Source organism: Muscardinus avellanarius (genome assembly GCF_963383645.1).
Source record: "Muscardinus avellanarius genome assembly, chromosome: 9".
Classification (NCBI taxonomy): domain Eukaryota; kingdom Metazoa; phylum Chordata; class Mammalia; order Rodentia; family Gliridae; genus Muscardinus; species Muscardinus avellanarius.
The window spans coordinates 44,168,005-44,182,395 of NC_137795.1; the positions used below are offsets into that span (position 1 = coordinate 44,168,005).

The window sequence follows — 14,391 nt, forward strand, 5'->3', positions numbered from 1 at the left end:
ATTCTCAATAGGGCAGTGTTAACCCCAAGAGGAATAAAAAAAATTTTTGTTTTCATTTAGGAGCACAAATGTCTTAGCTTTTATGTTGTTTCATGGTTTCCAAAGCTCAACTTTATTCTTCAAAATTCTGTTCTTTTTTATTATTTTTTAAAAATGTTTATGTGGAACATATTAAAAATGGCACACATTCAGACTGTGCTTGGTGCCCTCTCCCCTCACCCTGCTTCCCCTTCTTCCCCTTCCAACAGTGAGTGTCCAGGTTAACTATGCTGTAGTCATACTTTTACACATATTCGGATGTAGCTCCTCCATTAATCAACCTCAGCCTTCTTCCTCTCCTATCCTTCCATTCTAGCTTTGCTGAGCTTCCCCTCCATTATTACCTGGAGTCTCTCTTGTATCCCCACTGCTCCCTACTTTGGGCATATTAGAGAAAACATATGTCCCATCTCTTTCTGTGCCTGGCTGATCTCACTTAACATAATATTCTCTAGGTCTTTCCATCTTCTTGCAAATGACATGATTTGTTCTTCTTTATAGCTGAGTAGAATTCCATTGTGTGCATTAACCATAATTTTGCAATCCATTTTTCTGTTGATGGAGACCTAGATTGGTTCCATATTTTGGCTACTCCAAATTGTCCTGCTATGAACATGTGTATGCCAGATCATATGGTAGATTCATTTCCAGTTTTCTAAGAAATCTCCACACTGTTCTCCATAGCGGCTAAACTAGTTTGCACTCCCACCAACAGTGTAAAAGAGTTTCTCTTTCCCCACATCCTCACCAGCATTTGTTGTTATTTGATTTCTTTTTGCTTGCCACTCTGATTGGGGTTAGATGGAATCTCAGCATAGTTTTGATTTGCATCTCCCTGATGGCTAATGATGTTGAACATCTTTTCATGTATCTATTGGCCATTTGTATCTCTTCTTTTCTGAAGCATCTATTCAGTTCTGTGGCCCATTTTTTGATTGGGCTATTTGTTTTGCTAGTGTGGTCTTTTGAGCTCTTTGTATATTCTGGATATTAGCCCTCTACAGAGTGGTAGCTGGTAAAGATCTTTTCCCATTCTGTAGGCTTTCTCTTTTTTAGGTTATTGATGGTTTCCTTTGATGAGAAGAAACTTTTTAGTTTGATGCCATCCCATTTGTTATCTATTCTTTTTTAAAATTTCTCTTCTTTGAGAAGACTATAAATTCTATTTAAATTAATTAAATATAATTAAATTACATATAATGAAAGGATATAATTACTATGTATGGCTATAGAATATAATTATATTTACCATAAAAGCATAAGGCATATACTCTATGTATGTATATAATTATGGTTAATTTTTAAAATTTTATCCTTGGGGGAGTGATAATGAAATCATAATAAAAAATTGAATGCTCTCCCTAATATGAGGAAGCTAGATGACAAAGGAGAAACCATAGATGAACAATAAAGGTGACCTAACTGAAGAGATGGGAGGGAGGAAAGAGAAATTTCCCTAATGTACATGATGGACATTCACAAACATATCAAAGTCAATCACTAAGCCAAACATGAGCAGGAGGGAGAGGGAGGGAATGGGGTGGGAACTGGGGAAGGACTAAATGAGTGATGTGTGACTCTACCATCCTTTACTCCATTAAGATGTATGACTACAATGCACCAATAAAAAAAATTTAAAAAGGAGAAAAAAGTGATTGAGACATGCAGCAGTAAACCCCAGGGAAGGATTTTAAAACTCTTTAACCCTGTAGCTTAACGGTGATCTCTAGGGATGAGTATGAGAGCAGAGATTTGAGTTGGACAAGAAACTTTTATTTTTTTTATCCTATATATTTTGGTATTTTCTTTTAAACAGAGAATTGACTATTCTGTTGAAAATTAACACTGCAGTGTCTGCATTATTCAAAGTTTTTTCTTTTTTTGAAAGGAAAGCATCACTTTTTTAAAAATAAATTTTTATTGGTGCATTGTAGTCATACATCTTAATGGGATAAAAAAAATACTTGTGGAGATATACACACACACATCACCCAATCAGCCCCTATCCAATCCCTAACTTTCCCTCCCACTTCTTCTTTCCCATCCTTGGTTTCCTGATTAACTTTGATATGTTTTTTTTTTCTTCCATATATGGTCAAGTTATTTTTTGACAAGGTTTCCAAGAACATTTGGTGAAGGAAATAATAATCTTTTCACTAAATATTTTTGAAAAATAACTACATGAAAAAGAATAAAATTGGGCCCTTACCTAATACCATATACAAATATTAACTCAAAATAGATAAAAGATTTAAATGTAAATCTTAAGACTATAAACTTTTAGAAGAAATCCAGCATCATAAAACTTCATAACACTGAAATTGGCAGTGATTTCTTGGATATGATTCCAAAGGCACAGGCAACAAAAGAATAAACAAACTTCATAAAAAATAGAACAATATTGTACATCCAAAGACAATGTAAACAGAATTAAAAGTTACTGATAGAATGGGATAAAATATTTCCAAATGCTATATCTGAGGGTATATTAATATTCCAAATAGAAATCCTCAAAATTAGCAACAATAAAAGTAAACAATACAATTTAAAAATAAGTAAAAAACTAAAATAGATAATGAATCTCCAAAGATTTTTATATGACCAATAAACACATGAATATCACTCATCATTATCATAATATAACTAATCATTAAGGAAATACAAATGAAAACTATAGTGAAATACTACTTCACATTTGTTAGGATGGCTACTTAACATGAATTACCTTGCTCCAGCCCTTTACCTTGAGTTTGTTACTCTCTTTACTTGTAAAGTATGTTTCTTGTAAGCAACAGATGGATGGATTCCGGTTTTTAATCCATTTTGCCACTTTATGTCTTTTTATTGGGGAATTGAGGCCATTTACATTCAGTGTGACTATTGAGGGATAACTTTTAATTCCTAACATGTTAAGATTTTATTTCTGTTTGAAGTACTGTTTATTCTTTGCTTAGTTGTCTGCTGGATGGAAAATCTTGTTTCTCTGGTTCTGGTGTGTATTACCTATTTCTTCCTTGTAGTTAATCTCTTTGAGTATTTTCTCTAGCGCTGGTTTTGAAGACTTAAATTCCTTCAGTTTCTGTTTGTCATGGAAGCTTCTTATTTCCCCATCTAATTTAATAGATAGCTTTGCTGGGTAGGAAATTTTTGGCTGGAAGTTGTTTTCTTTCAGAGTTTGGAATATGTTACTCCAAGCCCTTCTGGCTCTCATGACTTGGTTTGGGAAGTCTGGAGTGATTCTAATTGGTTTGCCTCTGAATGTGACGTGGTCTTTTGTTTTTGATGCCTTTAGGATTCTCTCCTTGGCTTCCACATTAGTCATTTTGACAATTATGTGGTGTGGGGAACCTTTTCTCGGATCTTGTCTAAAGGGAGTTCTGTAAGTTTCCTGGACCTGTGTATTGACCTCTTGCTCTGTGTTTGGAAATTTTTCTGCTATTATTTCTTTGAAAAGATTATTGATCCCTTTGTTTTCACCTTCTTTTCCCTCCTCTATTCCAATTATTCTTAGGTTAGGTCTCTTAAAATGGGCCCGTATTTCTTCAATGTCAGATTCCTGCTGTCTGATTTTTTCTAAGTTAGAAATTATACATTCGTTTTTGGAGTGATCATCTTCTAGGAGCGAGATTCTATTCTCTATGTGGTCAAATAAAAATTGATGCCTTTACTTCAATGATTGCATCCTTTATTTGAAAACATCACTTTTAATTCTTTCATTCAGAGGAAAATTCTGTTAACATTTTGGGGAAAAAGTCTACTAAACTGTATACATTTTATTTTACATTATTTTTCAACTGTATACATTTTAACACGTGTTCTTAGTTCCAACTTCACAGTATCCCACTGCCACCTTAGTCTTAGAGTTTGTTAAAACAAAAACTGGATTTTAATATGTGTATTCTTCTTTTTCCTCTGAACAACATACATAAAAAAGAATATTTTAACTGAAATTCTTCGGGCCATATAGGAGTTTTAATCTGGCTATATGCTATTCATCTGGAAGTCCTTATTTCTATGTTTTATTTCTTTTGTAATCATACACAGCCAAATGTTTTCCCCGAAGGCTGTCTTTCTTTGTCTTGATTTTGCTGTGCTGGATCCTCTGCTTTGAACCAGACGATGATTAAGAACTAATTTAAAATTCATGTCTGCTTGATGTCTTTGATCACATCTGCAGGCTTCCTATTCACAACATGATCTCTCCACAGAGATCTCTGGCACAGACTTTGTGCTAAGTCTTTTGCAGCCTCTGCCTTTTGATCTTAGCTTGGCTCCTTCAGCTTCCCTCCTCTTGGTAAGCACACTGACTTAGTAATAGACTTAGCAACAGACTTAGTAACACTTTATTAAGGACCAAGCAATAATGGTGCTGCTGCCCTCCCACCCTCTCCAGTGTCAGAGGTAGAGGTTCATTGTTTCTTGCTTCTGGCTCATCCCCTATATTTGTTTTTGATTGTCCATCTATTCATCTCTTTCTTTTTCTCTGCAGTCTGCCTCTTTTCTCCTTCTTCCTCCAAACAATCTACTCTCTAAGAGCAAAACCCCCAAATGTAGTCCTCATTCATCCCTGTGTTTCTTCCCCTTTACAGCTAATTCAGTAATCAGCCTTATGCCTCTACTTCCCTATTTCTGTTGCCACAACCCACTGAAATCAAGTTTTCATTCTACCCAAATTTAGGACATTCTAATGACCCAGCTGCCAAATCCTTCTGCCCATTTCTTATGCCCTGTTGGACTTCACTCCTCTGAGGTTATTGACCACTTTTGCTTTAAGTCTCTTCTCCCTCAACTATTCCCCCTCTTCAGAAACTTTCAGATTCTTCCTCCTCCACCTGCTCCTCCCTTTAAAATCTGTTATTTATAAAATTTCAAACTCTAAACTAAAAGTGGAAGCATAAGGGCAATGAATTTCTGTGTATACATCATCCTTCAACAATTACTCTCTTAACGGCTAATTTTTTGTGTGCATATATAACTGCCTCTACCCACTCTTTTCTTTGTCTCTGAATTTTTCCACCCAGCTTTACATAATGTGGTTCTCCAGGGTCCCATCCTCAATATTATTTTTTTCTTGTGCCACATGTGATATATGGGAAAGCTAATATACTAGCAGTTTCTACTACCTCCTAATGCTGATTTCATGTAAGTCTGTTCCTGTAGTGTAGGCCTTACTCTTCAGCAAGAGATGTGTATCCACTGCCTTAGATCATCTCCACTTGGAGGCCCTGCAGGTTCCAGAAACAGTACTAAGTGAGCTCATCTTTCTCTACCCACCTGCTGCTCCTTCTGACATTTCATTTGGGTTGTGCAATCTCCATCCTTATGGTTCTTCACAAGTTCCAGTCCTTCATAAACACATATCACGTTTCCTATGGCCTAGGTTTCTTGCTATTCCTCTACTACTATGGACATAGAGACGTTCTTTTCACCTAGATTTTGTTCAGTGCATTTCTATCTGATCTTGTTGCCCACAGGCTCCTTTCTACCATGCATACTATTCACTTACCACCTTATGATCTAAGTGTTTTTCCTAAGACATGAGCTTGATCATAAAATTTTCTCATGAAACCCATCCAGTTGCTGACTAGTGTTTATCTGATGAATTAATGTGTTTCTTGTCTTACTTTCCATTTTAACCCTCTCCTTCTCTTTTGGACACTTACTGTTTATTCATGGAATAGAAGCTGTTTATCCTTCTGTTTGGAATGCTCTCTACTTGTTCCATAAAAGAGTAAATAGGGTAACAATGTGTGTCCTATTATGTTGTTGTTGTTTACACAAAGAAACCAAATCTCAGAGCCTGGTATGGTGGCACACACCTGTAATCATAGTATTTGTGAGGCTGAGACAAAAGAATCACAGGGTAGAGGACAGACTCAGCAAGTAGTAAGATTCTCAGCAACCTAGTAAGACTCTGTTTTAAAACAAACAAACAAAAAATAAGCCAGGTGTGGTGGCGCATGCCTATAATCCCAGCATTCGGGAGGTTGAGATAGGAGGATCATGGTTTGCCAACAGCCTCAGCTACTGAGTAAGGCCACTCAGTGAGACCCTTTTCAAAATAAAGAATAAAAAAATAGGGCTGCCAAGTGTGGTGGCACACACTTGTAATCCCAGTGCTTGGGAGGCTGAAACAGGAGGATCACACAGGTTCAAAGCCAGCTTCAGCTACTTAGTGAGGCTCTCAGCAATTTAGTGAGACCCTGTTTCCAAATAAAGTATAAAATAGGTCTGGGAGTATAGCCGGGAGGTAGAAAAGCCCCTGGGTTCCACTCTCAGTACTACAAAAAAAAAAAAAAATAGGTCTGGGGTGTCGCTCAGAGGTAGAATACACTTGGGTTCCATCCCCAGTACCACTAAATAAATAAATAGCTTTCTTTGAAAGCTATTCTGGTTAAGTATCATCACTCAGTTTCTCTGTATACATTTAACTATGTAAAATCAATGAGAAAAGCAAAGTTGAAGGCCAACTTATAATTTTAAATAACAGATTCATTCAAATTAATGTTTTTAATATCTATTTATATGTATAATATGCATTGGGTTATGGTTTTATTATCAGTTTATATTGCTCTCAGCCTAAGTTCCATATTTTATCATTTTTTAAAAGTTAGAATTATAGCCAGGCGTGGTGGTGTACGCTGGTAATCCCCGCGCTTGGGAGGCTGAGACAGGAGGATCGCACGGGTTTGAAGCCAGCCTCAGCTACTTAGTGAGGCTCTCAGGAACTTAGTGAGACCCTGTTTCCAAATAAAATATATATATTTAAAAAAAGGTCTGGGAGTATAGCCCGGAAGTAGAAAGCCTCTGGGTTCCATCCCCAGTACCACCTAAAAGTTAGAATTATAAAATGGCTTCTATTTTAAACTAGAGAACAAGGTTAAATAGTTTTAAATAGCAAACATTTCCCTCTATTGATTTCATAAACTGATTACACTGAAATTATTGAGAATAAGATAATATTTGGTATAGATTGTAGAGAGATTGATGTCAAATATGCTGTCATTTGAAATCTAGTTAGATTATTAAAATCTAGTTGAATTAATTTTGTTTCAGAATGCTAGGAGCAAGCCAGGTCTGGTAGCGCACACTTGTAATCCCAGCATTTGGGAGGCTGAGAAAAGGATCGTAGTTCCTGGACAGCCTCAGCTATTTAGTGATGCCCTTTGCAACTCAGTGAAAACCTGGGTTCCATCCCCAGTTCTGGGGGAAAAAATTGCTTAGGAGCAAATATGTAACCAGCTAAACTTGAAATAATGAAATTATTTACATATGTCTTCATATTTTCTATTTTTATGTAGGATATTGTATTTGTATATGTTGTTTTATTTTTGTGTGGAATATATTAAAATGGCATACATTCACACTGTGCTTGGTGCCCCCCCATTTCCCTTTCCCCCATTCCAAAAATGAGTGTCCATGTAAAATATCACTTTTAGAAGCCACATGTTGTTTTTTTTTTTAATTTTATTTTATTGGTGCACTGTATTCATACATCATAGTGGGATACAAACTTTTGTAGACATACATGCACACATCTCCCAGTCAGCCCCCACCCTATCCCCACCCCATTCTCTCCCCATCCCTCCTTCCCATGCTTGGCTTAGTGGTTGACATCTAGTATTATAGCAATTTATCCAAAATTAAAAATGATAATCTCACATAACAGTTTCATTTGTCTGATACCAAGCGTTTGATGATTTAAAGATAGCATTTCAATATTTCTTTTTGCTTTCTTTCTTACTAGAGCATATTTTTTTCTATTTTTTTAGGTTAAACTATCATATATTTATATATTTATTTTTCAGAAAAAAATCTATCCTAATATGGAATATGAATTCTAGATACCCAAAACGATCTTGAAAAAGAACAAAGCTAGCAGATATATATTTTCTGATTTCAAACCATATAAAGCTACAATAATTGAAACAGTGTGGTACTGTTCTAAAGGCAGATATATAGACCATTGGAGTTAAATACAAGCCTAGAGCTAAATTCTTCCCTATATTGTCAAGTTATTTTTGACAAGGTTTCCACGGACATTTGGTGGTGGAAATAATAATCTTTTAACTAAATATTGTTGAAAAATAATAATTACATGGAAAAGAATAAAATTGGACCTTTACCTAATCCCATATACAAGTATTAACTCAAAATAGATAAAAGACCTAAATATAAATCTTAAGACTATAAACTTTTAGGAGAAAATCTGGGTCATAAAACCTCACAACATTGAAATTGGCAGCGATTTCTTGGATATGATTTCAATGGCACAGGCAACAGAAGAATATACAAACTCCCTAAAAAATAAAAGAAAATATTGTATATCCAAAGACAATGTAAACAGAGTTAAAAGTTACTAATAGAATTGGATAAAATATTTCCAATTGCTATATCTGAAGGTATATTAATATTCCAACTAGAAATCCTAGAAATTAACAACAATAAAGGCAAACAATACAACTTAGAGATAGGTAAAAGACTAACATAAATAATGAATCTCCACAGATAACCAATCTTAGTTGTCTGTTGGATGGAAACTCTTGTTTCTCTAGTTCTGGTGAGTGTTACCTATTTCTTCTTTGTAGTTAATCTCTTTGAGTATTTTCTCTAGCGCTGGTTTTGAAGACATAAATTCCTTCAGTTTCTGTTTGTCATGGAAGCTTCGTATTTCTCCATCTAATTTGATAGAAAGTTTTGCTGGATAGGAAATTTTTGGCTGGAAGTTGTTTTCTTTCAGAGTTTGGAATATGTTACTCCAAGCCCTTCTGGCTCTCATGACTTGGTTTGGGAAGTCTGGAGTGATTCTAATCGGTTTGCCTCTGAATGTCAGTTGGCCCTTTGTTTTTGTTGCCTTTAAGATTCTCTGCTTGGCTTCCACATTGGTCATTTTGACAATTATATGGCGTGGGGATCCTCTTCTCGGATCCTGTCTAAAGGGAGTTCTATAAGTTTCCTGGATCTGTGTATCAACCTCTTGCTCTATATTTGGAAAATTACTTCCTTGAAGAGATTGTTGATCCCTTTGGTATCACTTTCTTTTCCCTCCTCTATTCCAATTATTCTTAGGTTAGCTCTCTTAAGATGGGCCCATATTTCTTCAATGTCAGATTCCTGCTGTTGGATATTTTTTTCTAGATTAGAAACTGTGCATTCATTTTTGGATTGCTCATCTTCTAAGAGCGAGATTCTGTTCCCCATGTGGTCTAATCGGTTGTTTGTGCTTTGAATTGAGGCCTTTACTTCATTAATTGCATCCTTTATCTCTTTTTGGCTCTCTCTGAGTTCTTTTCGAAGCACCTCTATTATTTCTACAGTTATTTTCCTGATTTGATCTTCTAGAAATCTCTGATTTTCTGTTTTATCAGGTTCTGATGTTGTGGGGTTGTGCACATTCATTACTCCAGTGTTATTCCTCTTTCCCATGATTTCGGAGGTTTGTGCCTTCTCTGGGTTCTTCCCTTGGGTCACTATGGCTTCACTTAAGGTGCTCTGGATCTCGAGTCTGTATTATCTCAGACCCCACTACTCCTTTACTGGGTTGTATCACAGAGTCTCCGACCCAGGGAGTCGATAGAGGCTGCTTTAAACTATGGGGGGTGCCAGGTTGCACGTTCTCCTATGGTGTGATATCTCTGCCACCACCACTCCCTCACTGGGTCAAGTCCCAGGAGGCCCAATACTGCGATTTCTCCTCTGTGGCCCGCAATTTGACTCACTGTTCTTGAGTACGCAGATGTAGCTGTACTGGACTCGGTGAATTCACTGCTGCTGCCGCCGCCGGTAGCAATATGGCGCCTCTGCCACGCCCTCGGCCATGAGGCTGGCGTATTTTTTCTTCTCTGGTTTTGATTAATCCCTGAAGCGTGTGCTGAGCTCAGCCACTGGGAGCTTTAAATGCTGTCTGCGCCGAAAGATCCCGCCTGGCTGTTCCGCAGCGGCTCTCCTGGCTTGCTGTAGCCGTCCGTTGAGTTCGCCGCTGCCGCCGGCAGTATGGCACTGCTGCCGCGTCCTCGGGCTCGTGTGTCTCCTCTGTGGCCCTGAGCTCTGTTCTCAGTCCGCTTTCTCTCTGGAGCCTGGTGGTTTTTTTTGTTTTTCTGGTGATGGTGTTTTCTGGCTATGAAAGGCGCTCTTTTTGTGGTAATGGAGATTGGTTGTTAGCGGGACTTTTAAGCCCCGCTTTTCTCGGTCGCCATCTTCCCGGAAGTCAGAAGCCACATGTTGTAAACAACATAGAATGAAAGTAAAGGGTTTACAAACATTCTCAAGGGAAAGCAAGAGAAATAGTATTACTTTTATATAAATAAGACAAATAATGGTATATGAAAAGAGTCACTTTATTACTAAATTTGAAATTTAAAATGACAAACAGATAGTTGTCAGGGATTATATAATGAACACTAGAAGTAGAATATTTTAATAAAACCATATACTTTTTTTTAGTTGCCAACAGGTTACTTTATTTATTTATTTTTATTTATTTTTTTTATTTTTTGGTGGTACTGGGGTTCCTGGAAGCCCTTCTTCCTCCGGGCTACACTGCCAGACCTATTTTATATTTTTGAAACAGGGTCTTTTACGCCAGCACGGCTGGCTTCGAACCTGCGCGATCCTCCTGTCTCCGCCTCCCAAGCGCGGGGATTACAAGCGTGCGCCACCACGCACGGCGCAACAGGTTACTTTAAAATATTGTTTTGTGCCGGGCGTGGTGGCGCACGCTTGTAATCCCAGCGCTTGGGAGGCTGAGACAGGAGGATCACACAGGTTCGAAGCCAGCCTCAGCTACTTAGTGAGGCTCTCAGCAGCTTAGTGAGACCCTGTTTCCAAATAAAATATAAAATAGGTCCGGGAGTATAGCCTGGAGGTAGAAAGCCCCTGGGTTCCACCTCAAGTATCACCAATAAATAAATAAATAAATTAATTAATTAAATAAAATATTGTTTTGTTATCTAATTACATTCCTTTAAGTTGTAGAGGGAAAATATCAGCCTATGATAATTGTTTAATATATACATTAAAATAACTTTTTCTAAATAAAGTAATTCATTTCATGAGGCATGTACATCAATTCCAAAATAGACAACTATATACTTTTGTGAACATACACATATACTCAAAAGGGAATATTGGGTCAGTTTTGCTTAATAATTCAAATAAATTTTCAGACATGAAAGCAAATTATTATTATTAATGTCTACATTATGGATCTAATACTTAGGATTAATGTCACCAAAATAAGAATCATTTAATGTTAGGCAATTTACTAAATTAATACCCAAGTATCTCCAATAAAGAACTCTACGTAAAGTTTTTATTTAGTGCATAAAAAGAAATAAAATAAGCTTAATTCCAAGTAATTATATTTTTTAAATTCTAAAAAAGTACTTATATATTTTTCGCTTTCAGATTTGACATTTGTATTAAAATAAGTTTAAGAAAAATATTCACTGTCTAAAAGTCAAAGATTTAAAGAAAACCAAAATTATAATGCATATGTTAGTAGCAAGCTAAGTTTTTATATTTTGAAACAAGATCTCACTGAGTTTGCTGAGGCTAACCTCAAACATGTAATCCTCAGATCTCAGCCTCCCAAATACTGGGATAAGAGGCATGCACCAACACATCTGTCCTGTTTACTTCTTTTATGATACACAATTTCCATATGAGTAAATCCAAAGCCGTAAGAAAATGGAAGTGTGTATATGGAAAAAAACATAAATCAGCATTTTTCACTGATTATTCTGCATACTTAAACATTCAAATTAGTTTCCTTTTTATGATTATGACACTAGTACTATTTGAACATGTTTTATTTATACTATTACTTTGAACCATACGAAATTGTTGATTTTGTACTTAAAAACAGTAGAATATCAGCAATTTGGTGTTACAGTCCAGACATGTTGAAGTACCTCAAAATATTTATTGAAATTTCTGAGAATATGATTTTGTTTTAACAAGATTATAGTTTGTTTGTTTGTTTGTTTGTTTATGCTGGTATTGGAATTCCTGGAAACCCTTCTACCTCTGGGCTATACTCCCAGACCTATTTTTATATTTTTATTTGGAAACAGGGTTTCTTAAGCCAGCCAGGCTGGCTTCGAACCTGCACGATCCTCCTATCTCCGCCTCCCAAGTGCGGGGATTACAAGCGTGCGCCACCACGCCTGGCTTATTTATTTATTTATTTATTTATTCATTCATTCATTCATTTATTTATTGCAGTACTGGGGATGGAACCCTGGGGTATTCTCCCTCCGGGCTATACCCCCAGCCCCTTTTTTTTATAATTTATTTGGAAAGATGGTCTCTCTAAGTTGCTGAGAGCCTCACTAAGTAGCTGAGGCTGGCTTAGAACCTGTGCGATCCTCCTGTCTCAGCCTCCTAAGCACAGGGATTACAAGTGTGTGCCACCACACCCAGCTGTATTTTTATTTTTGACAGAGTATTTATTTATATTTGACAGAGAATACTTATTTTCTTTTTAGTGATTGCTTTCTTTTTTTAATTGGTGCATTGTAATTAGACATCTTAGTGAGATTCAGAGTGACAGAAACATACAGTATTCATTATACCTTTTCCTCTGGGTCCCTCCCTATAGATAATATTTATATTGATGCAGCTAACTTCTTGTGTGAACAAAGGATTACTTGAATCATTTTCTTTATCAAATCTCCCCTTTCTCCTTCCCATTTCTCTTTGTAAATTCCCCTCCCTCGTTTTACTGTTGTCTTCCTCAGTTACCTGAAATCTTTTTGGTTTCCCAGTTTCTCCTTACCTTCCACATATGAGTGAAAACATACGGCCCTTCACTTTCTGTGACTGGCCAGTTTCACTTAGCATAATGTTCTCAAGTTCCATCCATTTTCCTGCAAATGACATGGTTTGTTCCTTTTTATAGCTAAGTAAAATTCTACTGTGTTTATATGCCATAATTTCATAATCCATTTGTATGTTGTCTGTTGATAGATACCTAGGCTGAGGCCTTATGTTGGCTCCTGTGAATTGTGCTGTGATAGACATGGAAATGCATGTAACCCGATAGTACTCTACCTTCAGTTCCTTTGGATAGATTCCAGTAGTGGTATGGCTAGGTCTTACGGTGGCTCCATTCACTGTCTTGTAAGGCACCTTCATACTGATCTCCATAGTTGCTGCAATAATTTGCAAACTTACCAACTAAAACATGTTAAAAATTGAATGAAAATATCTTGCTAAAGTAGTAATTCCTGTGATTTTTACTTTTAGTTTTCTAAAATTATATCTAGGCTTCAACTATTCTCTTTTATATTGGTAAATTATTTCTTGTTAGTCAACTTTGACCTAACTAAGCATGCTTCTTTCATTTATTTTCTTATGGTTACAAAATTGCTTCTGCATATCAAAGAAAGATGATATTAATTGTAGTAATAGTTATCACTCATTGAAAGCTTATTATGTGTCATGCACTGGCCTGAGACTTTTATTATTATTAATTCTCATACAACCCTGCAGCATGTTTGCCATCCCTGTTTTATAGGTGAGGACGGTGAGCACAGAATGGTTGAACAATGTGTTGAATGTCCTGCAGCTAGTGAGGGACAGAACGGGATGACCACTGATGACTTGAGCTTTAGACATTTAAAGCATCTATACATTTCTACTTAGTCAATAATGCCACTGTTGCCGGGCGTGGTGGCGCACGCTTGTAATCCCCGTGTTTGGGAGGCTGAGACAGGAGGATCACACAGGTTCGAAGCCAACCTCAGCTACTTAGTGAGGCTCTCAGCTACTTTGTGAGACCCTGTTTCCAAATAAAGTATAAAATAGGTCTGGGAGTGTAGCCCGGAGGTAGAAAGCCTCTGGGTTCCGCCCCCAGTACCACACAACACACACACACAAAGATACTAATTCCACTGTCTGATGGTTATATGTCTAAAAAATCTTATTTACTTAAGTTTTTAATGTTACCTATCATGTTGTGCATCTTAAATTAACACCTTTTCATTTTTGGTTTGCAGGATGGACAACCTGAAATTTTATACACATTTTGGAATTCAGTTACTCGGGCACTTTCTTCTCAATTTCATAAGGCAACAAATTGTAAGTTTATCATTTATTTTGCAAATGCATTTTAAATGTTTAAAACACTTAAAAATTTGATGTTGAGAAATTTAGTCCAGAATCTCATACCATACAATCAATTTTATAATTAGCATTTAGGTTAAAATTTCCTGGTAGAATAAGTTAATTCTCCATAATTCAAATATTAGGAGAACTCTGAATTTGTCCTATATAGAGAGTATAAAGCATTTGAAGAATGTGATCATGCCTTAAAATTATTTTGAGTCTTAGCCAAGTGATTTTAAAAAT

At 36.4% G+C, this 14,391-nt stretch overlaps 1 protein-coding gene across 8 annotated transcripts in view; it reads left to right on the top strand.

Moving 5' to 3' along the window:
• The window catches only part of COG5 (component of oligomeric golgi complex 5), a gene marked incomplete at both ends in the record, with an annotated part of 279,247 nt that overhangs the window by 195,660 nt on the left and 69,196 nt on the right, over positions 1-14,391 (top strand). For 7 of the 8 annotated variants that reach the window (XM_080701111.1, XM_080701108.1, XM_080701109.1 and 4 more), the window contains one exon: positions 14,040-14,121. The exons of the other annotated variant lie outside the window; for it this stretch is intronic. In XM_080701111.1, the coding sequence (XP_080557237.1) occupies positions 14,040-14,121 (82 nt within the window). The remainder of the gene's footprint in view (positions 1-14,039; positions 14,122-14,391) is intronic. 8 annotated transcript variants of the gene reach the window in all.